Consider the following 27,305-nt stretch of genomic DNA (forward strand, 5'->3'; position numbering starts at 1 on the left):
AGAGGGAATACGATATACAAGGTTAAGACATGAAACAAATCTTGGGAACTCTTATTTGGTAGAACTAGAACATAGGAGTGGCTGATGAAATTGGTGATGAAATTGGCTAGACCTGCCCAGTATGGTGGCCACTGGCCACATGTAGCTATTTAAATTAATTAAAATTTTAAATGCAGTTCTTTGGTCATACTAACCATATTTCAAGAGCACATTCGGTATGTGCGCTAGTGGCCATCATGTTGGACATACAGCCGCAGAACATTTCCATCATCATAGAAAGTTCTATTGGACAGTGCAGAGCTAGATCATAGAGGACCTTGCGCATTTAATTAAGGAGTTGGACTTTTATCATGTAGGCAATTGTGAGCCTTTGAAGAGTCTTAAGCAAGGGAGTAACATGATCAGATTTGCATTTACAAAAGATTTTCAGATTTTTTTTAGAATCAAACATTTCTATCTAGCGCATAGCTTTTGCTGACAAAGTATAATTAGAAGGGAATTAGGTAGTCTGGGCCCCTTATAATTATTACAGTGGAGAATAAAATAGAGAAAGGAATTAATAAGCACTCTTTTAAGACTTATAACTCAACTGGAGAACTCTCTTGAAAGCTATAGTTATTTTTACATTAGTCTGAAAAAATGTTTCTTTACCTTCCTCTTTTAGTGAAGTTACTGGGTGATTAATGTTAGTGATAATGTTAGGTGATAAAAATTTTCAAAAACTATTACTCAAGATATTTATATTCTTATTTTGTTATAGGATTTGCCATTATGTTTTGAAAGCTAAGATTAACTGCCATGACTTTATAATAACTTGACTAAATCAAGATGTTAAATAGAATTGTCATAGATTTATTAATCAAAGTAATTTAATTAGATTTACTAGCAAAATAAAAATGTTGCTTTTAGTAATATGAATTAAGTTTTCATGCACATTTGCTAATTTGAGCCTTTTCTTATAGTTAACCCAGTGTCCACTCCAGTTGCACGTCCCACCCCAGCTCTTTCTCCAAGCTTGATAGCTGATCTTGAAGGTTTAAACTTGTCAGCTTCTTCATCAGTCATCAGTGTAAGTAATTTTCAAAATACATTAGCTCAGTTTTCAAGTGATGCCATTGCATCTTTTTTATTAAAATGCAAATAATTGAAGTAGATTCTTAGTCTCAAACAGTTCTTCCTCTAACAAGTCTGTTTCAAATCTGGCCTTTTAATTTTGTGAACATTTTTTTATCTTCTTAAAACAATTTTTATTAGAGTATAGTTCATTTAAATGTTGTGTTAGTTTCAGGTGTACAGCAAAGTGAATCAGTTATACATATATCCTTTAATTTGTTCTGTCCAAACCATTATCATCTCAATTTACTTCTCCTTGTTATCCACATTTACTTATCATGTGTACACTTTTCTCTGGTACTGTTATATATCTCTAACATACAAGGGTTCTTTTCCACATTGAATTAGTTTATATACATAGATTCTGCCATAAAAATTGTTGTCTACATTAACAGACTTTCATTCCCATAATTATTCTATTCCTACAACACTGTTCTTCTATCATAGGCTACTAAAAATACCTGACTGTTTTCATTTAAAAATTCAGTATTAAAAAAAAAAAATTCAGTATTGTATTTCTCTTTACATTATCTTCATACATTTATTTACATGCCTTGGTGTCTCTCAAAAAATTCTTTAATGTTACTTATGGGGTATGACTTGGAATGAGGCAAGAGGCTTGCCTATCTCAAAATAATGCCAAAACCATCAGCCTGTCATCGTATCTGAAACTGTAATAATCTTTTTTGTGTTAGCATTATATATCCACTGACCTTTCACTCTAAATCAAGCATGTTGCCTAAGATGCATAATCTGTCGATATGCTTGACCTCCTATTAATTTGATGTCGGGAATCTGACAAACTAAGAGATAGAACAGTAAGTTCTGATGGGCACACAGGTAGCTTGACTAGATCTGGTGTATCAGTGGTTCCCAGGGCCGGTAGGGCATTGCAGGGTACATGATTGGTGATCTGAACTGCCCGGGAGCATAGAGCTGCTTCTGCCAGAGGTAAGAAAGAAAAGTACCTAATTCTTGCACAGCGTTACAAAAAATTCCCCCTTCAAAGCAAATGTGATATCAGGGCTGTGCAACGAAATACTCAAAAGAGCTACATGCATTTCTCTTCAGCTTTGGTCAGCTCAGTTAGAAAGTATAGGCAAAAACTCTTAAACTTATAATGTTTTTCAGTTGTAGAAAGTGATTATCTCTTGACTGCTCAGAAATGAGTATGAACAGTATTTGGGATTTTAGTTTGTCCTTCTTGTTGCTAAAAGGAAAAGACACATTGGAAGAGATGGGGGGAAAGCAGTAAAGTCTTTCATTTATTTAAGTAATAAATATTTATTGAGCATTTGTAGTAGCTGTAAAGAGAAAGTGGTAATCAAAAAATCTATAGTGAAGCATAGTTAGTCTTTGAGGGGAAAGGAGGCCCCTAAAACCTTGGGAGACAATAAGGTTTGAATAACTTGGGTTTGATATCAGATGACCAGGATGCAGATCCCTGCTTTGCCACTTACTAGCTTTGTGACCTTGGGCAAATTGGTAAGTAACTTTTCTGCACCTCAGTTTCCTATGAATATAATATCTACCTCACAGGATTCTTGCGAGATTAATGAGATAATAAATGTGAAGCTCTTACAACAGTGACTGGCACGTTGCCATCACTCAATAAATATTAGCTAATATTTTTGGAAGTGATATGATATGCGATAATGGACCCTGAGTAGACTCTTATAGTTTATTAGCTATAAGAAGAATACAGTTGAGATTAGAAAAGCTTGTAGTAAGTTTTCATTCATCACAGAGTAATTGAAGGATTCACCTTTTTATCCTAAAGAAAACATTTATTGGGATGGTCTCTTCAAAGGAAAATAAAAGCACTCTATCCAAAGAGTATGCAAAAAAAGAACTGTCAGAGACTTCCCTGGTGGCACAGTGGTTACGAATCTGCCTGCCCATGCAGGGGACATGGGTTTGAGCCTTGGTCCGGGAAGATCCCACATGCTGCAGAGCAACTAAGCCTGTGCGCCACAACTACTGAGCCTGCGCTGTAGAGCCCACGAGTCACAACTATTGAGCCCACGTGCCACAACTACTGAAGCCTGTGCGCCTAGAGCCCATGCTCCGCAACAAGACAAGCCACTGCAATGAGAAGCCCGCGCACCGCAACGAAGAGTAGCCCCTGCTTGCCACAACTAGAGAAAGCCTGTGCGCAGCAACGAAGACCCAATGCAGCCAAAAATAAATAAATTTATTTAAAAAGAACTGCCAAGTGAAGAGAATCACAACATTCATCCCCAAAAGCTAACAAAATGATCAAACAAGTAGTAGTAATAAGAATGGCAACCAGAAATTCACCAGCAACAGTCAAATAAGGAAACAGTTAGAACTTTAAACAAAGAAAAAAGTGGAACTTTGAAAAGTAGAACCTGTAGAGATAAATTGAATATTCTGGTGCAGAATGTCGTGACTCCTGATCTCACCTCCAGCTCTCAAAATGGTACTTTAAAAAGACGAATCAGGGGCTTCCCTGGTGGCACAGTGGTTGAGAGTCCACCTGCCGATGCAGGGGACATGGGTTCGTGGCCCGGTCCGGGAGGATCCCACATGCCGCGGAGTGGCTGGGCCCGTGGGCCATGGCCGCTGAGCCTGCGCGTCCGGACCCTGTGCTCCACGGCGGGAAAGGCCACAACAGTGAGAGGCCCGCCTACCAAAAGACGAATCAGCCAAATTGTAAGTTTTCTCATTATGTGTACAAATTTAGAAAGAAGTAGACTAAAGACATCAGAGGAAATAAAGAAAAGTCCTCAAAAATTAAAACCCCCAATAATGGTATGGGACCTCAACAAATATAGGGGTCTTTTAGATCCTAAATCAAATTTAGGATCCAAAGATGGGTACATCCACAATTTAAAAATCAACATGTTGCCCTAATTCAATAGAAAGAAGAAATAAAAATAATTTATGGTAAATAGTACATTGATATATAAATACTTGACCATGACTACATTATAACGGTAGTGAAGTAGTTAAATGACGCTGGTGGCCATAAATGCAAATTGATAGAGGTGTATTATTGTATTAGCAACTCAAATACCATGGGTCATGGTATAACATAATTTTCCAAAACATCAAACAGTTTTTCTGGTAGTTATTCCTGGAAAATTGAGTACATTAAAACCATGTAATGACCCACCCCACCCTGCAAAAAAACTACTTTGTACTGGTATGGAAAGTGTTCTAGGACCAGGTGAACAGGTTTTCACCTCATGAATGTCCAACCAGACATTTGAAAGTTGTGAGGAACGTGGTATAATTTTTATTGGATGAGTCTGCCCTGTTCATTGTAGAGCATCTAGCATCCCTGGCTTTCACCCCATTAAAGCTGGTAGCATACTTTACTGTCTCTTCCCCCAGTCATGTGCCAACTGCAAACATTCAAAGCAGTTTAATATAGCAGTTAAAAGCACAGACTCTTGAGCCAGACAGCCTGCGTTCAAATCAGAGCTCTGCCACTTTACAAAATGAGAGACCTTGGGTGGGTCATTTTACTTCTTGGTGCCTCAGATTTTTCCATCTGTAAAATAAAAATAATAATGCTACCTATCTCACAGGATTGTTGTTAGTGTTAAATGAATCAACATATATGAAATGCTTATAGCAGTACCTGATACATGTTAAACACTAAGTATTCCCTGATTTTTTTTTTTTAGAAGACATTGGGGGTAGGAGTTTATTAATTAATTAATTTATTCTTGCTGTGTTGGGTCTTCGTTTCTGTGCAAGGGCTTTCTCTAGTTGTGGCAAGCGGGGGCCACTCTTCATCGCGGTGCGCGGGCCTCTCACTATCGCGGCCTCTCGTTGCGGAGCACAGGCTCCAGATGCGCAGGCTTAGTAGTTGTGGTTCACGGGCCTAGTTGCTCTGTGGCATGTGGGATCCTCCGAGACCAGGGCTCGAACCCGTGTCCCCTGCATTAGCAGGCAGATTCTCAACCACTGCGCCACCAGGGAAGCCCTAGAATATTGTATAATCTTTAAGATGTTTTTATTAAATCTTTGAATGAGGTGGGAAAATGTGGTATAAAATTAAGTGGTGAAACAGAATCCAAAATATTATTTATTTTATCTCAATTTTATAAAATTGTATACTCACACGGTGCTTTTAAAATGTAAGGAAAATGAAAGAATAGAAGGAAGTGTGTTATACTGTTAACAGAGGTTTTCTGAGTGATGAGATTATGGATGATTTATATTCTTCTTTATATTTTTCCATATTTTCCAGAGTTTCTCTAGTCAAGGTGTAATATATATATTATCCTAAAAGCAGCCATTTTTTAATAGGGTAAGCATGTATATGAATGAGTAGGATTCCTTTTTATTGACATCTAATGTTTAATGTCTGTCTTTCTGAATCAATACTACTAATTATATTGAGCAAGTCATTTGGTTTTCTCAACTCTAAAATGATGGCAAGGTAGACCTCCATGTTTCCTTTTAACCCTAATATTCTGTGAATCTATGGAATTTTGAAGCAGTGAAATTAGTTATGCCGGGATGATTTGAACGTTCATGAAAATAAATAGGTGAAACATTTTTTAGCTTATGTTATGACTTTTGTTTCATAGATGATTTTTATTTATTTCAGTGAGTTATTAAGTTTATTTTCTTTATGTGTTTGGTACAATATGGGTAGGTTTTATTTTTTGAAATTACCAAAATATTTACAGTGAAATCCAAAAAACATTTCCTTTTTCACACTAAATATTTTTCAAATGAAAAATTTCACTATTCGTTTTTACCCTTTGAATTGTATATTCAGAACACAGAGATTTTTAAAGCATAATTTCTAGTAAATATTATAATCATTGTAAGGAAAGGCCTTATTTTTTCAAACTGTGTGATACAGGTGACGTATAAACACAGTATTTATTTCAGTCTTCCATGAGACTAATTGGCAACTGGCCTAGAGATGGCCAAAAATAAACATTTTAGTTCTTGCTATAGTGTTTCAGTGAACAAACTGAATTTTTAGTGAATTACTAGTGAATTTTTTTTACTAGATTATTGTTAGGCTAAGAGTTTCTAAATTGTTACATATCAAACCCCAGGAACTCAGAAATAGCAATCCTCAGACTATTAGGCTTCTGGAGAGGTTGAGAAAAGAAGGGGAGGGAGAAAAGAAGGGGAGGGAGACCAAGTCTGATGCTGGAGAAGTATGTTGACATACTGTCATGAGAAAATTATAGTAATGATTTCTTTTTCATGTGTTGGTACATATAGAAAAGTGGTAATATTTGTAGTGTGCTCTGGGGTAAACAGAGATGCTGCAGGAGATGGAAGGCAACCACACCAGGAGCTCCAGTCACCACAGGTGCCACCTGACTTTTCTGAGGTTAATGGCAGAGGCAATAGCACAGCATACCTCTAACCCGTCTGTGGTACATTAGTGAGGAAGCACCGACTTAGCTGCCATAATATAACCAATTTGATCCTCATGGATCACAGTCCCTAAGTGGAATTTAACTTAGGAGGCTGTAGGAAGGTTCATTAAGAAAAGCAGTCTTTATTAGAGTACAGTGGTAATATATTGAGGAGTAGTAAGTAACTCCAAGAACAGTCCATGAAAGAGACACCAGAGTTGCAAAAAGGAAACCCCAATTTAATACACTATGCTACTTGGAGGTAGCCAAACTTGATATTAGGGCAGAGTCCTCCAGACTGATAAATCTGTCCAAGACTACTGAGGTCAACTGCAAGTTTAAGGGTTTCCTAAAACCACCCTCAAGTATGATAATTCACTAGAGCAATCACAGAACTCAGGAAAGCACTCTACGTAGGATTGCAGTTTTATTATCACAGTAGGGCGCAAATTAGAATCAACCAAAGGAAGAGACGGATGGAGGAGATTCTGGTTGGGTTTCATACTCAAAGCTTCGGGGTTACCCTCCTTGTGTCAATCAAAGTTGGTTGTATATACAGGAGTACTGCCAACCAGGGAAGCTCACCAAGCTTAGAGTTTTTATTGAGGCTTTACTAAATAGGCACTGTTGACTGAATTGTTGCCTCATGGTTGAACTCACTCTCCCACCCTCCCCTCCAGGTCAGGCTGATATCAGGGGCCCAGAGCCTCAACACTCTAATCATACGGTGGGTCTTTCTGGTGTGGCCAGCTTCCATCTTGAGTTATCTGCTTAGCAAAGCTATCTAGGGGCCCCCTAGGAATCACTGTTGGCATAAACTATCAAGAATGGTCCCCTAGGGGCCCACCATGAATAATAAAGGCACTCCCATTACTCAGGAGATTCCAAGGCTTTAGAGGTTGCTTCTCAAGAGCTAGAACAAAGTCCAGATCTCTCTTTAAGTGAGACCAGATTCCTTACTACACATATGCCAATTAAGTGTTTTATTCATTCAACAAGTGTTTATTCAGGCCAGAATATGAGGAGGTGCCAAAGATATAGTGGTGTACAAGATGGGCTAGGTTCCTGCCCTCAGGGAGTTTCCAGTTGAGTAAGAACAAAAGAAAAAAGAAAAATTGACTCAAAAGTGTGTAACTACAGTATACTGAGTACTTTCATTTTGTAACATAGTTTTGCCCTTTGGGTATTTCTATAGATACAAGTTGTCATTATTTCTCTGACTCCGTACATAAACACTATTATTTTATATTGGCTACACTCCACAGTCTTCTATACAATAGTAGCTTAAGATCTAGCAGGAGTTAACTTCTGACATTGAACACAGTTTAGAATTTAGATATCTGAACTACTTTTCCTCTAACAAGAAGTAAAAGGATAATTTTGAGTACATGCTGTTCACCTTCTGCTTTCCTTGAATTGGTGCTGTGGAGCATCACTTCATCACTTAATGAAGAAATAAAGCCTCACAATGTCACAGTAAAGACAGTAGCAACAGCAGCATTAAACTGAGGTCTGTGCATGTTATTATGGGTAGCCAGCATGGAATTTTCCTGTGACCAGCGAAACGATGACACTGTCAGTAAGACCAAAAAGCCACTTAACTAAGGCCCCCCAACCCCTTCAAGGATTTACAGGCTGAAGGTAAGAAGAAGGAAACCCATATGTGATGCCCTTAGGCAGGCAGAGTGAGGCAAGGTAGAGGCATTTTTTTATACACAAGCCAATTTCACCATCTGATTAGTTCTATGAAGCTTCTCTAAGGAATATAGAAGAATAGCTGGAAAGTAGGCTTATAACTTTTGCTATTGATAAAGATTGGCAACTACTGAAGTTACAGCTATCCATGATTAGGAATGAGATCCTGACCCAGTTTGTATTATAGGAAATTAATTGGAAAATCAAGAGTACCTATCAGACCTGCTTTTGGCACAGAGGTTACTTTGTCAGTTTTAAAACAATATGAAGAAAAAACAAACCATAATTCATGATGCAGAACCTGATTTTCTCAGTTTGAAACTTACCAGCATTTGGAATTATTAGGATAATTGCACATCATAGTGATGGACAGTTGTAATCAAATTTGATTTCCATTTCTCCGAAGTGGACTTTTAGGTAGGTCTTTCTCTTTTTTAAAATTGATCTAGGCTAGGGCATTTTAGTTTTGTTTTCCAGTCTGCTTGTCTTCTACTGCCAGAGTGCCAGCTTCCTTCTAGTTTGTCTACAAGGACAGATTGCTTTGAGAGAGTTTTTGTTGAATACAAGTGTTTTACTAAGTCATGTACCAGACATTTCATGAATATGTAGTCTCATTCCCGAAACAAATGATAATATGTCTGTGATAAAGATTGTTTTCTAATACGGTGGAAGAACTATATTTTTTTAATATATATTTTTTATACTTTAAAAACTTAAGGTGTATTTAAGCCTCAGGCTAAGAGACAAGTCCAGCTAAGATCAAATTTCTTTGACTTTAGAGGAGGAAGAAATTATAAGTTAAAATTAAAAATAATTTTGTCATTTTAAATTTGGGAAAAATCCTTTATTTGTTCTGATGAAAATGTCAGTAGTCATGGAACTGTGTTAAAAATAATGAAAAGTCACTGGCCTGGGTCTGCTTAAATTGAAAACATTTTTTAATTAAACTTTGACAGTATTTTGTGCTTCCATCGCCCAGCCATGTCCCATCTTATTCTTTTATTCAGTTCTCTTCTAGGTATGAGTTGCTTTAATTTTTAAATTAACCTTTACGGTATGCCATACTACTGCTTCATCTTTTTATTTCTGTGCTACTTCAGGGGTCTCATAGTAACAGACCATTATCATCTCTCCCTTTCCTAGATTATTAAAAGGAGCTACCTTTTTTTTTTTTAGGAGCTACTTTTTAAAAAGACATTGTTATTTTTAATTGCAGGCTTTTTATTATAAAAATACTTTTTATTTGGCTTAAGCAAATATATGCCAGTCTAAGAAATGAATTCTCCACAATGAAAAATCCACTGTATCAGATGATAATTGTAGTTATTAATTAACTAGTAATTATTATGGCAAAAAAAAAAGGTCACCATCAAAAAAAAGAAAATATGTGTATAAATTTGTAAGAAATGGAAGGATTAAAGAGGTGTTGGTAAAGAAGGCCTGGGCCTTTCTTTTTCTCTTCCTTCTATTTTATGGTGAATAGTTCCTGTCCCTTGCTGTCCCTTCCTGTTCCCTCTTCAGAGCTGAGGCAGTTCACTTGAGAATTCTTTCCTAAGATTATGGTTTTTAGCTTTCATTTATTATAATTATATTACTACAATAGGAAATAAGAGGTTTTAAAATACCATTTGTTTAAAGAGGATTTAATCTTTTCTGGCAATTTTATTTTCCACATTCGAAGTTGATTGAACGTTGTGTTACTATCAACTGCCATGTTGCAAATTTTGTTGCTTGTGTTGAATTGTGATATTTGCAGTGAAAAATACTGTTTTTAAGCTTTAAGATATCTTAGATTAAAATCTGCATTGGCCAATCATGTATTAATTATTATTTATTCATACATCAGTCAAGTTAACTTCTGTTGCCTCTGTTCCTCTTTAAAACGCTTGCCAGAAATTTTCTGAACATAGGACAAGGCATGGTATGGAGAATTGATTTTCCATTCTATTAAGTATTATTTATTAGTATTTAACCTTTTAACATGAGGAACCTGGCCTAAACATGAAATATATTATTGTAATACTTAGAAAAACTTTGTTTCTCTGCAAAGGAAAAGAAAATGAATTTAGCTTTAGGGCACATGCCAAACTAACACTAAGAAATTAATTTATTACCAGAGAGAGGAGAACATGGAGTAAAAATATAGATAAGTACAGTATATGACCCTAATATCAAAGAAAAGTATAAGCCACTTATCTTAAAATATATCAGACACACTGTTATTCAGATCATTCAGGAATGTAATTACAGACAGCTTTTATAGGCCTATCAATAAAGGGTTATTTCTCTACATTTGCAGCTGTTCCACATTACTGAATATATAAATATCTCCCCCAAATGCTAAATTATTACTGCAGATCTACTATACACTTCTGCTAAAAAAAAATTTTTTTCAGTAAGTTCTTCTTTAACATGCATAATTTAGGTTAAGAGAGATACCAACCAAATGTAATGTGTGTATCTTGTTTGAATCCTGATTGAAGCAAACCAACTCTGAAAAGACATATATATGATTGTCACGGAAATGTGAATACTGTATTTTACATTAAATTGGGGGAATTTTTTTTCTTTTAGGTATGGTAATAGTATTGTAAGTTTTCTTGACACGTCTTTATCTGTTAGATATACAAAGCAAAATATTTACTGATGAAATTAGATCATATCTTGAGTTTCCTTTAAGTAATTCAAAAGTAGAGCAAAAGATTAGATTGAACAGGATTGGACAAATGTTGATAACTTTTTGAAACTTAGTGATGAGCACCTAGTTTTTCTTTATATTATTCTCTGTGCTTTTGTGTACACTTGAAAATATTCAGAGTAAGTTTTTAAAAATACATAATTTTGGAAACTCATTTATTTCTGAAGATTTTGGCATTCATGCTTCACTGAACATGTGCCCTGCCTAAGTTATCTTGTAAATTTAAGCTAGTACATCAAAATTTGAGTTCTGTTCAGGTTGTCATCTGTGAAATTAGAAGACTGTACTAGATTGTTTCTAAGGTCCCTCAGTTCTAGCTCTTTAGAAGTCTATGGGGAATAAAGTGGGAGACGGCAAGTGACTTTAGTCAACATCAGCATTAGCACAGGGGAAACGTGCCTTATCTTTTTTATTAAAACATATTAATATGATAAAACTTAGACTCTGGGTCCCTGGAAGATAGGACAGGGCCTTTTTATTGGCCTTTCTGTTTCCATTGCTTGATACGTAATAGGTGCTCATCAAAAGTGTATTAAATGAATGAGATTAATCTTTACTGTTTTCCAGCTTCATTATTATATTGTAGAATCCATTCCCACTGATGTCAGTTTAAAGGACTGTATTGATAATCTGTTAGTTTATTATTCCTATCAAGCACCTATCTAAAAAGTAGTTGTGATCCTTACATATTTCTTTTATTATAACATGTAACACTTAAGGCTAAAATGGAGAATAAGTTATTGTTTTAAATTGTTTGACTAAATATATCTTAATAACCCATTCTTTTTTTTTTTTTTTTTTTTTTTTTGCGGTACGCGGGCCTCTCACTGTTGTGGCCTCTCCCGTTGCGGAGCACAGGCTCCGGACGCGCAGGCTCAGTGGCCATGGCTCACGGGCCCAGCCGCTCCATGGCACGTGGGATCTTCCCGGACTGGGGCACGAACCCGTATCCCCTGCATTGGCAGGCGGACTCTCAACCACTGCGCCACCAGGGAAGCCCTAACCCATTCTTTATATTTCTTATATGCTCTCAATTCGTCTAAAAATACAGCATGGTAAACTGAGAAACTGAAATTGTCATTTTTATTTTATTTTCCCATCGATAAAGCAGATCTCCTAAAAATTTAAAGCACATCTTTCTAAGGTAACATTTACCTCCTCACATCTTTAGCAGCTATCAGACATGACATGGGACATATTCATTGACCCTAAAAATTTTCATCAGAGTCATGCACTGAAAGGGGGCAGCCCCAGCCAGACAAGAGGCTCATTTCAATTTTAACGGCTGTAATTAAAGGTTAATTCACTGAGTCAGGATTAACGAGGAAAGTACAAATGATAGGCAAGCAGCTGCCTTTATAATACAAGATTAGAACAATGCAATTACAATAAGAATTAGAAAAAAATCAACTTCCAGAAGGGATCTTTTAATAAACGAATTAAATTGTGATCTCTAAACATGAATATATATATATATGATAATATTTCGTAAGGAAGCATATAAATTGACATTGTATATCTAAGTATATTATATCAAATGTAGAAACAATGCTTAATGCTAAAAACTTTTTCATTATAGGTAAATTACCAAAAATATGCGAGCATACATATCTACATATGATGTTTTTAAATGGCAAAAGTTTTTCCCTACTTCAGACTCATTTTTTGATATCCGGTTATCTTTACCTGCATCATAATTGATCTTTCCCTCGCTCTGCCCCACTTCCAGCAAGTACTTCTTATGTTTATACTTTAAATCTATTCTTAAAGAGCCCATTCCAAAATTCCTTTTCATCTATAGTCAGTGAGAAAGTTGACATGTGTTATTTTCAGGTGCATTATGCTTACATATTTTATAATTCTTCTTACAATTTAAGCTCAGTGCTATATTTTATTTTATACAGATACTATTTTTAGTGTTATGTACCCTCTAATCTCAGGACATTGATCCAAAGCTTTTATATGTGTTGTATATTGTTAGAAAGCTATCAGACTACTTACTGTGTTAAACATCCTTACATGAAAGTCCCTTGCATAGTGATTGGCACATAGTAGGGTCTCAGCAAATTTTATCATTTTCATCTGTTTTTGTATTATTAATTGAAGCAATAGACATTTTTTTAATTAGTAGGATCCTTATTCTGTCAAGTACTTATCATCCATCACAGGATTCAAAGAGAAGGAAAATAATTGTCCATCATAAATTCAGGCTGTGGAAAATTGTTCCTCAAAAACTGGTTCCATAAATGGAATTTACGTTTTGTCAGTGGCTCTTGAGCTGATTTTGTATAATAAATCTGTATGCTGGAGTAAATCTGAGTATTGATGCCTAGAAGCTAAGAATTCAGTAGCATCATTCCTGAAAAAAATATATAGTTCTATTTGAAGATTTTGTAGCCTGTGATATGCAAAACTATAAGCACTGTACTGCTATTACCATGAAAGTGAGTTGTAAGTGTAATGTAGATTTACCTGATAAAATTATCTCCTTTTTTATTTTTTTAAATTAAAAAAAAATTTTATTGTTTAAGCTGCTGACAAGTGCTGGAGAATTTGCGCTATTGTATACACTGTGAAAAACCTGAGGAAAACTGATGTGTTTCACTGGTATTTAGATTAACCCACACATTGTATTTGGAGTGGGACAGTATGCTGTTTTGAACAATATTTTGACATTAAGAACTCCACAAAATAGTATTTAAGCCCCCTTTGGCATGAGCAGTTGATAACTTTTCATTCATAATTAGCTCATAGAGAACCGAGAGACATTTCAGGGAAATTGAACTGTCAGTGGGTAGAAACAAGCATTTGACCTCATCACATTGAGTGGGGCCCATCATAATTTGTTCATTTGGTGCCCATCAGCCCAGCCTCATCTCTCATACGGCACCTCACTGACCTTCCCTCTCCAATTCCGCTCAGTTCAGCTTTAATTATGACTCTGCAGACCTGAAGAAATATTGCAGCTTGCTCTCAAAAACCCTGAACTGCCACTCACCAAAAGATTGGTTTTTAACAGGTAATAAATGCCCAGAGGAAATGGTGCTATGTCCACACAGAGAACAGTGGCTTCTTTTGAGATTTTCTGGCTCTCAATTGTGTCACTGTTGCCTAGTGAAATTTTTATTTCCAACACAGTAAGCTTGTGACTGAACATGAGTTCTTTAATTTAGGTAAACTTACCCATCCACAGAAGAAATTCTTAGTTACTTGGTTATCCAGTGAATTCACTAAGCCCATCACCTATTGAAGTTGAGAAACAACTTTAGGTTGTTTAGGTAAAGTACTATTTTTTTTAGAATGCTGCATTTTTACTTTTATTTTAATTAATAATTATTTTTTGAGATGTTGACCATCCTACCTCTTCTAGCAGTACAATTAAATGTAGTTCATCCAATAATTTGGCAGAAGGAATCCTGCTAACAATCTTGCCTCTGCCAGCAAAACAAAAAGATAAAGTTTAAAATAAGCATTCATGTTGCCTACCATCCTCCTCCTCCTCACTCCACGCACCCCCATGACAGTAGTTTTGCAAAGCAAGTTAATAGCAAACAGTGACTACATAAGAGGAAAATGTAAACCTTAGAAAATTATAAAGTTTAACTACTGTTTTCAAATCATGTCTCTAAAGATTTCATTGCAAATAGAAATATCGAAAACTGTAGTTCCATCCTGTGTATCCTTGTAGTGAATGTTAAACTGTCAGCAGGATTTTCAGGTCATTTGACAAAAAGGATACAGGTGCAGTAGCTAGCAGTGAAGGTGACTGCTAGTTTCATCAATCACTTTGCCTTTCTTTAAGTTGATACATAATGGACCCCTTCAATCAGCTTCCTTGTTCTTTGTCACTTGTTTGGAAAGAAGAAAAAAAAAAGAATGGTGGAAAGGCTGGACTCTACAGTCAAGGTTAGGAAATGAATTGTTAGTTATTTACTCAGGGTACAGAGGATGTCAGTGTGAAAGGGGGCTGGCCCTTCATAAAATGTCAAGTTTGTCATTGGGTGATAATACACAGTGTGAAGATTCATACAGGCCTTGTGCAGTGGCAGTGCTACTCAAAGTAGTGATTCTAAATATGAATTTGAGATTAAGATATTGCTTTGTGACAGAGACATGTTTTGTGCCAGAAAATGTTCAAATACCTGTCTGTTTTACTTCTGGGGATTACATCAAACAACTTAGTCACAAAAGCAAATTTTAGGTGGATTGTAAACACATGTCAGCCACTGTCAATTTAGTCTTATACCTTCTATAATATTTAATTTGAATCAGAAATTTTCCCAAGGGTTTTGGAAAGAAAAAAGGAATTTGAAGTTTTATGTAGCTTCTATTTGCTAAAACGCATAGAGGTACCACCCAACAAGTTTGAATGCCTTGCTAATTTTAAACACTCAGGGGAGAAATAGAGTTTAAAGGAAACTCTCAGAAAGTAGTGTCTGACTTCTTTTAACTGTTTCTTCCTTAGAAAACAGTACCTTTTAATTAATTTTTAAAAGAACGTTACACATCTGGAGAAGGTTATCAATTCACCAGTCTTTCAATAAATGGCTGGAGGGAATCATAGCGTATATCTTTTTTTAATACTTGACCAGATTGTATGTATTCTGAAATTCACCAATATGCTTTTCAGAGTATATTTTTATAGATATGTGGCTCAATACTTATTTCAAAGCTCTCAACCAAAAAGTGCTATTATATATCAAGTGGCAGTGAAATGATCTGAGCAGGTGTTAGATTAAACATAAAAATTACATATCATAGCTATATGAAATTTCTCAGTTCTCTCAGATCTCCAAGAATAGTTTGGATAGAATAGTTAATGTAGGTTAAAGTTCTTCACATTCTTTGCAGACTCCATATCTATGGGTAGTGCTAGTTCTCTTTTGCTTCTAGTAAAAAGCTTTGGAGGTTATGGTTTTCTTAGTGAAAGCTTTTTTTAACCTGAACATTCTATTAATAAACATGAAGGGAATGTCTTCCATATTCAGAACATTATGGTATGAGCGGCAGCAAATTAAAAAAGTAAGCCATGTTTTGAGCACATCTTACAGCCTTTTGGAAACAGAGACCATAAACAAGAGTACAGTAGAGCTTCCATGGAGGTTTATAGTCCTTGACAGAGGAAATTACTAATGCTGCCGAATCTTCAGAGAAGAATCCTTTTATCTTGGATGGTAATACTGAATGCCTTCTATAAAATAATTGACAGATGTGAAATTTCCACCAAGAAACATTTTGCCATTCTACATACATTTCTGTCAAACCAACACAGACTGAATTGAGTTTGTTCTGAGCAGTATTTGCTTATATCTCTGGTGGTTTCGTTTTTCTCATGTAGACCTGGTTGCATAAGCACCCACTGGTACATCTGCATTATTTATCCCAGGAGTTATGATGTTAACTTTTAGGTGAGTGCTTGTAAAATGGTTAAGAATTCAGATTCAGAGACTCAGTATAACCTTTTTAAAAATCTGACTTTTTTATTGTGCTTGTTTCAGAAAAAGATGGTGCTGGAAAAAACTGTAACATTGTTGAGAGGTGCTTCAGGATTATTACTCATGTAATACCTACCCTCTCCTTCTCTTGCCTAGATGTTTCATTGTCCTAAACTTGTTCTGCCCCACCCAAACGCTCCAGTATTTTTCTTGGTTCCTTCATTTTCCCCCATGGAAACTTGTCTGTCTTGGGTCTTATCACCCAAATGTCTGGCTACTATAATCCCCTTTCGGCTTGTATAGAATTCATACAAAATGTTTTTTTGTGTGTGTATGTGTGTGTGTGTGTGTGGTACGCAGGCCTCTCACTGCTGTGGCCTCTCCCGTTGCGGAGCACAGGCTCCGGACTTGCAGGCTCGGCGGCCATGGCTCATGGGCCCAGCCGCCCCATGGCACGTGGGATCTTCCTGGACCGGGGCATGAACCCACGTCCCCTGCATCAGCAGGCGGACTCTAAACCACTGCGCCACCAGGGAAGCCCCAAAATGTTTTTTGTATGCATATTTTATCAGAAAAACTAACACATACTAAGGGTTAAGAGGTAGTCTTAGGTAATATGCAGAGCATTAAACTGGAGCCTTTGGAAGACAGTTCATCTTTTATTTTTTTCATTGGTTCTCAGTACCTGTCTGTTAACCAAATGGATCAAAGCCAACTTAGTGTGTTCATTAAAAATAAAGAAAGTATTAGGGGAGGGGAATTTTTTATAAACCAGTCTTCCAAATGATTCTGACAAGTAACTATCCAGTATGAAAGCCACTCAAATTATTAGTGTCTATGCTATTTAGAGCTTAAGTCCAATGAGAAAATACTATACAGAAAGCAGAATTGTTGATGCCTCTCATCACAGATCAGCCATTGAAAGATGTATGCAAATAAACATTATACCATAGACTCCACAGATAGGTTTTACAACACAAGAATTCAGAACAGTAGTTTGCAACTAGACATTATAATTACTTTTATTAGCTCCCTGTTACTGCTACATTACCACACATTTGGTGGCTTATAACAATGCAAATTTATTTTCTTACAGTTCTGGAGGTCAAAGTCCAAAATGAGTCTTACTGATCTAAAATCAATGTGTCAGCACAGCTGTGTTTTTTTCTAGAGGCTCTAGGGGAAAATCCTTTTTCTTGCCTTTTCCAACTTTTAGAGGCTGCCCACATTCCTTGGCTCAAAGCCAGCAATGACTAAGTTGTCCATACACTGCATCACTATGACACTGACTCTCCTGCCTCCCTCTTTCACTTATGGGATCTGTACAATTACATTGGCCCACACAGACAATCCAGGAAAATCTCATCTCAAACTCAGCTGTTTAACAATTTTAATTCCCCCCTGCCATGCATCATTACATATTTATAGATTCTGTGGGTAGGACTTAGACACTTTTGGGGATCCATTATTCTGTATACCACCTCATGTATAGAACCTGTGGGGAGAAGAAGATGAGTCAGCTATTTATACCTCACCTGTCAAATTGTAGAAGAGAGGAAGGGTAGGACCGTGGCATTATGATGCAGAGCCAGAGTGCAGCACCACATATAAGCATGTACTCTTGGGTCTTGATATTGATGACACCATGGTAATCACTATTCCTAGAATTCAAAGCTGTCTAACCAAGAAGTTCTTATTTGTGGCAGTTTTACTTAACTCTGGTCAGACCACTCAAATTAAGAGAAATTTGAAATTTTCAGATCAGTCATATTAAATTTTGTATCTGTACCTTTCTACTGCTGTCTTTTTGATGCTTCAAGTCAATTTTATTTCAAACTTTTACCAATTTTCATTTATTAGAATCAATTATACTAGCATTTCTCAGTGAAACATTGATTTATCTCAGTAGATAATGGAAAATGTGTCAAATGACATGACTTCTTATGCAGATTTTTAAATATTTTAAAACGTAAAAGTATTTATTATCACATAATTATAGGCACAAATAGCTAACTCACTTGTGCTATTAAGGCAACAGAGAATTCAAAAGTTATTTATATTTTTAAAAAATCATGCAAAAACATGCAAAAAAATTATTGTCCAGACTTAGCACTTTGCTGTTTACATGGTGCATAAGAATAAAGTTAAGTAATCATGTTGAATGCATAAAGTTAAATAATATTATGAAAATTAAATTATAGGGAATGTAAAAATGGAATGTAACTAACATCATTATGGGCTAGAGTTGGTCAGGTACAGTAGAATGGAACAATTAGGGAACAATACATAAGACAACTGCTAACAGCTATAAAAGAGGAAATCAACAGTAACACAATAATACTGGGGGATTTTAACACCTCACTCACACCAATGGACAGATCATCCAAAATGAAAATAAATAAGGAAACAGAAGCTTTAAATGACACAATAGGCCAGATAGATTTAATTGATATTTATAGGACATTCCATCCAAAAACAGCAGATTACACGTTCTTCTCAAGTGCACACAGAACATTCTCCAGGATAGATCAGTCACATCTTGGGTCACAAATCAAGCCTCAGTAAATTTAAGAAAATTGAAATCATATCAAGCATCTTTTCTGACCACAACGCTATGAGATTAGAAATCAGTTACAGGGAAAAAAATGTAAAAAACGCAAATACATGGAGGCTAAACAATACATTACTAAATAACCAAGAGATCACTGAAGAAATCAAAGAGGAAATCAAAAAATACCTAGAGACAAATGACAATGAAAACACGATGATCCAAAACCTATGGGATGCACCGAAAGCAGTTCTAAGAGGAAAGTTTATAGCTATACAAGCCTACCTGAAAAGACAAGAAAAATCTCAAATAAACAATCTAACCTTACACCTAAAGGAACTAGAGAAAGAAGAACAAACAAAGGTTAGTAGAAGGAAAGAAATTATAAAGATCAGAGCAGAAATAAATGAAATAGAAACAAAGAAAACAATAGTAAAGATCAATAAAACTAAAAGCTGGTTCTTTGAGAAGATAAACAAAATTGATAAACCATTAGCCAGACTCATCAAGAAAAAGAGAGGGCTCATATCAACAGAATTAGACATGAAAAAGGAGGAGTTACAACAGACACCACAGGAATACAAAGCATCCTAAGAGACTACTACAAGCAACTCTATGCCAATAGAATGGACAACCTGGAAGAAATGGACAAATTCTTAGAAAGGTATAACCTTCCAAGACTGAACCAGGAAGAAACAGAAAATATGAACAGACCAATCACAAGTAATGAAATTGAAACTGTGATTAAAAATCTTCCAACAAACAAAAGTTCAGGACCAGATGGCTTCACAGGTGAATTCTATCAAACATTTAGAGAAGAGCTAACACCCATCCTTCTCAAACTCTTCAAAAAAACTGCAGAGGAAGGAACACTCCCAAACTCATTCCATGAGGCCACCATCACCCTGATACCAAAACCAGACAAAGATACTACAAAAAAAAGAAAATTACAGACCAGTATCACTGATGAATATAGATGCAGAAATCCTCAACATAATACTAGCAATCAGAATCCAACAGCACATTAAAAGGATCATACACCATGATCAAGTAGGATTTAACCCAAGGATGCAAGGATTCTTCAATATATGCAAATCAATCAATGTGATACACCGTGTTAACAAATTGAAGAATAAAAACCATATGATCATCTCAATAGAAGCAGAAAAAGCTTTTGACAAAATTCAACACCCATTTATGATAAAAAAAACTCTCCAGAAAGTGGGCATAGAGGGAACCTACCTCAACATAATAAAGGCCATATACAACAAACCCAAGCAAACATCATTCTCAATGGTGAAAAACTGAAAGCATTTCCTCTAAGATCAGGAACAAGACAGGGATGTCCACTCTCTCCACTATTATTCAACATAATTTTGGAAGTCCTAGCCATAGCAATCAGAGAAGAAAAGGAAATAAAAGGAATACAAATTGGTAAAGAAGAAGTAAAACTGTCACTGTTTGCAGATGACATGATACTATACATAGAGAATTCTAAAGATGCCACTAGAAAATTACTAGAGCTAATCAATGAATTTGGTAAAGTTGCAGGATACAAAATTAATGCATAGAAATCTCTTGCATTCCTATACACTAAATTAAGGAAACACTCCCATTTACCATTGCAACAAAAAGAATAAAATACCTAGGAATAAACACCTAGGGAGACGAAAGACCTATATGCAGAAAACTATAAGACACTGATGAAAGAAATTAAAGATGATACCAAGAGATGGAGAGATATACCATGTTCTTGGATTGGAAGAATCAGTATTGTTAAAATGACTGTACTACCCAAAGCAATCTACAGATTGAATGCAATCTCTCTCAAATTACCAATGGTATTTTTTACAGAACTAGAACAAAAAATCTTAAAATTTGTATGGAGACACAAAAGACCCCAAATAGCCAAAGCATTCTTGAGGGAAAAAAATGGAGCTGGAGGAATCAGACTCCCTGACTTCAGACTATACTACAAAGCTATAGTAATCAAGACAATATGGTTCTGGCACAAAAACAGAAAGATCAATGGAACAGGATAGAAAGCCCAGCGATAAACCCACGCACCTATGGTCACCTAATCTATGACAAAGGAGGCAAGGATATACAATAGAGAAGAGACAGTCTCTTCAATAAGTGGTGCTGGGAAAACTGGACACCTACATATAAAAGAATGAAATTAGATCACTCCCTAACACCAAACACAAAAATAAACTCAAAATGGATTAGAGACCTAAATGTAAGACCACACACTATAAAACTCTTAGAGGAAAACATAGGAAGAACACTCTTTGACATAAGTCACAGCAAGATCTTTTTTGATCCACCTCCTAGAGTAATGGAAATAAAAACAAAAATAAACAAATGGGACCTAATGAAACTTAAAAGGTTTTGCAAAGCAAAGGAAACTACAAACAAGATGAACAGACAACCCTCAGAAAGGGAGAAAATATTTGCAAACTAATCAATGGACAAAGGGTTAATCTCCAAAATATATAAACAGCTTATGCAGCTCAATATTAAAAAAACAAACAACCCAATCCAAAAATGGGCAGAAGACCTAAATAGACATTTCTCCAAAGAAGACACACAGATGGCCAAGGAGCACATGAAAAGCTGCTCAATATTACTAATTATTAGAGAAATGCAAATCAAAACTACAATGAGGTATCACCTCACACCAGTTAGGATGGGCATCATCAGAAAATCTACAAACAACAAATGCTGGAGAGGGTGTGGAGAAAAGGGAACTCTCTTGCACTGTTGGTGGGAATGTACATTGGTACAGCCACTATGGAGAACAGTATGGAGGTTCCTTAAAAAACTCAAAATAGAACTACCATATGACTCAACAGTCCCACTAGTGGGCATGTGCCCAGAGAAAACCATAATTCAAAAAGACACATGCACCCCAGTGTTCATTGCAGCACTGTTTACAATAGCCAGGTCATGGTAGCAACCTAAATGCCCATTGACAGACAGATGGATAAAGAAGATGTGGTATATATATATACAATAGAATATTACCCAGCCATTAAAAGGAACTAAATGGGGTCATTTCTAGAGACGTGGATGGATCTAGAGACTGTCATACAGAGTGAAGTAAGTCAGAAAGAGAAAAACAAATATCGTATATTAACTGATATTTGTGGAACCTAGAAAAATGGTACAGATGAACCAGTTTGCAGGGCAGAAATAGAGACACAGATGTAGAGAACAAACGTAGGAACACCAAGCGGGGAAAGTGGCAGGGGGCCGGTTGTGGTGTGATGAATTGGGAGATTGGGATTGACATATATACACTAATATGTGTAAAATGGATAACTAATAAGAACCTGTATAAAAAATAAATTCAAAAAGAAAAGTGCAGTGTGTTTGGAGGGCTGTGCTTTTAGAATTTTTAAATGTTTATTTTTTTCATCAAACTGTTGTAGATCTAGGAATTCCTGTCCTTAAAATGAAATAACACTTTTCTGAAAAGACCCAGCATAAGAAGAAATGAAAAATTGTTTCCCATTTTATGATTATACCCCTGGAGCTAATTCTTTTTTCTTTGGTGTGTTACGTGAAAGATGATCTAAGCTAACCTATCTCAAAGCTTACTGGCTATCAGACTGTGCTTTGAACCAAATGGTTGACTTAATTTTTCCTCTCCCTGAGAGCTAAATAAGGAGAGGAACCCTAAGTATCCACTGCTGTCCCCTAGTGGAGTAAAGTCTAAAATCAGAGGAATAGTGGACAGAAATAATTTAACGAAACAACAGAATAGGAGTTAGAGTTAGATTTTGCCATAAGTTGGATGGAGAGTTAACTCAAGTAGCAGTGGGTGGTAGGATTACATTTATCTCACCGGAAATCTTGTAATGACTCCTTTCCTGTTTGCGTGGCATCGTCTTCAGTAAACTCTTAGAGAAAACAAGCAAAAGGTACCACAACTCAATGAAAAGGTGGGTGGCCAGCATCCTGTATAGAACTGGTACTATGTTCTTGAAGAGCTGGATTTATTTCTGGACATCAACATTTTTTAAAGCAATGCATCCTTCTCTATCAGATGCCTGCCATAACCAATAATATGTTGGCATGTCCATTTTCAGCTTGTAGTACAAAATAAATGAAAGCCAAGGACATTACAATTGGGAAGGAAGGAAAACTATTATTTAAAAGGCTTTTAAATGATGTCACTATATATTCTTTTAACAACATCCTCTAAAAGCCTTTGAAAAAATAGTCCCTTCTTCCCTCAGTTGTTAACAAAGACCATGCTAGGGACTGCTCTTTAAAAGGCTGTTAAATGGTGATACTATATTTTTTAACATCAACATCATTTAGAAACCTTTTAGAGAACAGTCCTCTTCACCCACAACTAACAGAGGAAAAAAAAAAAAGGACATGGGGGAAGGGATTACTGTTTTAAAGGCCTTTGGATGGTACTATCAATAAATACAGCAGCATTGTTTTAAATGCCCTTCTCCAATGGTGATTCAGCTTTTTGATATGTACTTTTAACCTCAGGACCGTATGTTATCTGACAGATTGATGTTTTAATGTTGACAGGAAACTCAATTTACTAATAATCCCGATAATGCCTTTTATTGAACAGTTTAAAAATCAATTTCACATATACAGTCTCATTTTGTCCTCAAAACAACTCAGTGAAGCAGACAGGATGTGTATAATTAGCCCCATTTTACAGAGGAGAAAAACAGAAGCTAAGTGAGGCTGTGATTTAGCTAAGTTCTCACTACTAATATATGACTGAGTTGAAACCATAACCCAGGGCTCCTGACGTTTGATCTAGTGCCCCATCCAGCTGCCTCTGGTTACCTTTGTTACATTGTTTTTAGTGATATTCTTCATTGCTCTTTTCAACATGTCCAAACAGTAAGAGTTAATTCCCTATAATTAGTATAAAAGTGGGATTCTATAATTTCAGTACTGAAGGTAGATATATAGATGGTAGGAGTTCTTTAATACTGTAATCCTGATGATGTAAAGAAGTATAAAATACCTCAAAGCATAGTAGTCTTCTTATGATGTTAGGACATTCAGACTTATCTTGAGATTCCTCATCACATCATAAATGATGTGTGCTTATGAAATTCTCACTTGAAATCCACTTTTAGATATCTAGTTTATTAAATAACTGATAATTTAAAAATCTGATCTCATTTTATTGATTTTCTTTTGAAGGTTATTCTGGTGACTAAGGCTACTGATTCATAATTAAGGTCATATTCAAAAAGGTTTCCTCGGTTATCATTAATCTTTGGAAAGAAGTAATAAATGCTGGTTCTTCCCACTTCCTGTAGTTCTCTGAAAAAGAGGAAACAATCTCCCCACTAGCTTGCGTGACTGACCTTTATTTTCCTTTATCATAAGGAATAGTTTGTGTTTATTGGAAAAGAAATTGTAGATTATTACTTGACAGAAATGACACTTAAAAATGTTCAATTCTGATCTTAGTTCTGCCAGTGTTTTTCCCTTATGCCAATAAACATTGTCTTTAATGACAATTAAAGAAGAGTACTTTCATCCACAAAACACTTTCATATGAAGTATCTCACTGAATACTTATAAAAACGATCCTACAAATTAAGTAGTTTTACTCTTTATTTTACGAATTCATGCTCAAAGAAGTTAAATAATTTTCTTCTCATCAATCACTTGAAGGTCTTCTAACTTAAAATTTAATGTTTTCTTACTTACCACTGCCAGCACTAACTCTACCTGACAAGAGGGAAGCCATAGCCTTTCTTGCTTCTGAAGAAAGATGTTTCATATGCCAAATATAGGGATAGCCTGAGAACACATGGACCAGTGCAAGAGTACAAGCACCTAGGCCCCAGTCCTAGGTATTGATCCAGAAAAATTCCTAGTCAGGTGACTCTACCGAAAATAAAGCCCGGTCATCAGAGGTTTTGCTGCCAAAGACGTGGACTCCAAAGACTCAGAGGTTCCTGTGTAGTAAATCAAGGTGTTCTACCCATCCCTGCCTCCTCACTGAAGAATTTAAAATATTTATGCACAGATCAGGAAAAGAAAAAAAAAAAAAAAAAATATATATATATATATATATGTATGTGTGAGAGAGCGTGTAAGCGAGTGTGCACGCTAGCTCTGTAGTCTCAGAGGACCCATTTCCCCAAACTTGCCCTATGTCAGGAATTCCACAGCAATGTATGGTTTGTCTAACTGACATCTGTGATGTAGAAAGGATCCTTTCCTTCTTTGTCAGATTCAAAGAAAGCATCCCTGGAGAGCCCTGTTATTTAAAATTAAAGTAGCAGTAATAAAACTGCCTTTCCAATTTGTACGTCAACTAAGACATACTTCTTTTTCTTCCTCTAGAACTTCCTCTAGATGAGATCCATATTCCTCTGTCTCCTAAGTTACAGTTCATTTAAGTGCAAGCAGCATGGCTGGTTTTTAGATGCTGTGGCGCCATTGTGAAATGTGTGGAACAACTACCAATCCCCTCACATACTTTTATAAAGTACTATTATGTAGCCTGGCTTTCCTGAGAATCTCCCTTTGGATCTTGCTGTCCCATAACAAATATTCTCATCATGACCTCACTCACAATTCTCTAGAATTCTTTGACGAAATCATTATTACCAGCAAGATGGTTTATATGAAGCTCCCAGATGTTTCATCTAGGCCATTCCCTTTTCATCCTCATGTTCCTTCCTCATATGAGGCCCATTCCATCTTCCTATACCCTTTTCCTTTCCTTGTCATTCTCATCTTGGGATCTCTTAATCATTTACCCACATTCAGTGAAGATCTTGGCATCTTCCAAGCCCACCATCATCCTGGGACATCTCACTGTACATATTTTCAACCTGTGCAATATGTAACCTCACAGCCTCTTGATCTGTTCAGTACCGATAACTTTGACCTGTACTGAATTTCAACCACATACTCTTTCATTTCAACTCTGAAATCATGTCTCACTCCCGTACTTGTGCCTGTCAACGTTAACATCTTCAGGCCCTTCACTCCTCTAGATTTTTTTATATTTAGCCTAGATTTACAACAACCCTAAAAGATAGGTCATAGTTTCCCCACTTAACAGATGTGAAAATTGAGGTCTCTAAAGCATGAGTAACTTTTTTAGTGTCATAGGATTAGTAAATTGCAGAGCCAGAGGTTCAGCTCATCTGTCTGGCTTCAAAGCTCAGCACTTTCTACCCCTCCTCACTGAGCGTATAAGGGAGGTACACTTTTAAGAGAACTATTTTTACAAGAGCCTGTGGTATGGATTGGAGTGGAAAGAATCTAGAGACAGGGAGGCCAATTTGAATGGGCAAGCAGAAATAAAAGGGGAGCAAAAGATAGGGAGGGACACCAAATTGTTAATTATGGTTAAACCTGAGGGAATTTTACTTTTATTTCCATACTGATTGAAATTGTTTTCAATAAGCATGCACTTCTTTTGCAATTTAAAATTTTGAAAAATGTTTTAATGTTTTAAGTGGCATTGATGACTTGAATTAAGCTGGTGGTAGACAACAGAAAAGAAGAAAATGAATACAAGAGACATCAAACTTCTCAAGTAATTGTAGGAGGGAAATAAGAATGTCAAAGATAATGCTAAGATTCTGAGCTTGGTTCCAAAGGAAGGGAACACTAACATTTCCTTTTGTATATGATATTGATATTGTCAGTGAGAAAGCAGTAGAACTAAAGATCAAATGATTATCACATCTATCAAATAACACAACACATAATTGTTTGTGCTTATATAAACTGTTTCAGTTCTGACAAAATTTATTGTAACCAATTATTGGAACCTTTCTGCTAAACACTTTGGAAACCAGATTGTTTTGTTTTTATTAGCACCCTTAAACCAAAAGTCAGAAAGGAAATATGAAAAAAAATAGTAGAACATATCTAAGAATAGTATAACGTATCTACATCCATAGTTCTGGAACTATTTTTCTATGAAAGTGGTAAATAAAAGTATATACACATCACTCTGGATTTCAGATTTATAAAAAGTAGTATGTCGACAGTGAGACTTATAGGTTTACCTTTGGGGAGGGGAAAGGATAGGGTATTATTATAAAGTAATTTCCTCCTCATCTCAACACCAATGGAAATTGAATACATCCTCTATGGGGGTCAGCAAACATTTTGTAAAGGGCCAGATAGTAAATATTTTTAGCTTTGCAGAGCACAGCCACTCAACTCTGCCATTGTGGTAAAACAGCCAGAGGTTGTGCAGAAATGGATGAATGTGGCTGCATTCCAATGAAACTGTTTGTGGACATTGAATTAGAATGTCTTATAATTTTAGTGTCACAAAAATGTTAGTTTTCTTTTTATTTTTTTCAACCATTTAAAAATGTAACAACCAGTAAAGCAATTATACCCCAATAAAGATGTTAAAAAAAAAAAATGTAACAACCATTCTTAGCTCACAGACTATACAAAAACAGGCAGTGGACTGG

General features: G+C 35.9%; 1 protein-coding gene across 5 annotated transcripts in view; it reads left to right on the forward strand.

Annotated features, from left to right (window-relative positions):
• The window catches only part of AP3B1 (adaptor related protein complex 3 subunit beta 1), a 275,634-nt gene that overhangs the window by 200,813 nt on the left and 47,516 nt on the right, over positions 1-27,305 (forward strand). For all 5 annotated transcript variants that reach the window (XM_033430068.2, XM_033430070.2, XM_033430067.2 and 2 more), the window contains one exon: positions 963-1,069. In XM_033430068.2, coding sequence (XP_033285959.1) covers positions 963-1,069 — 107 coding nt within the window. The remainder of the gene's footprint in view (positions 1-962; positions 1,070-27,305) is intronic.

The sequence above is a fragment of the Orcinus orca genome, chromosome 3 (genome assembly GCF_937001465.1).
Source record: "Orcinus orca chromosome 3, mOrcOrc1.1, whole genome shotgun sequence".
NCBI lineage: Eukaryota > Metazoa > Chordata > Mammalia > Artiodactyla > Delphinidae > Orcinus > Orcinus orca.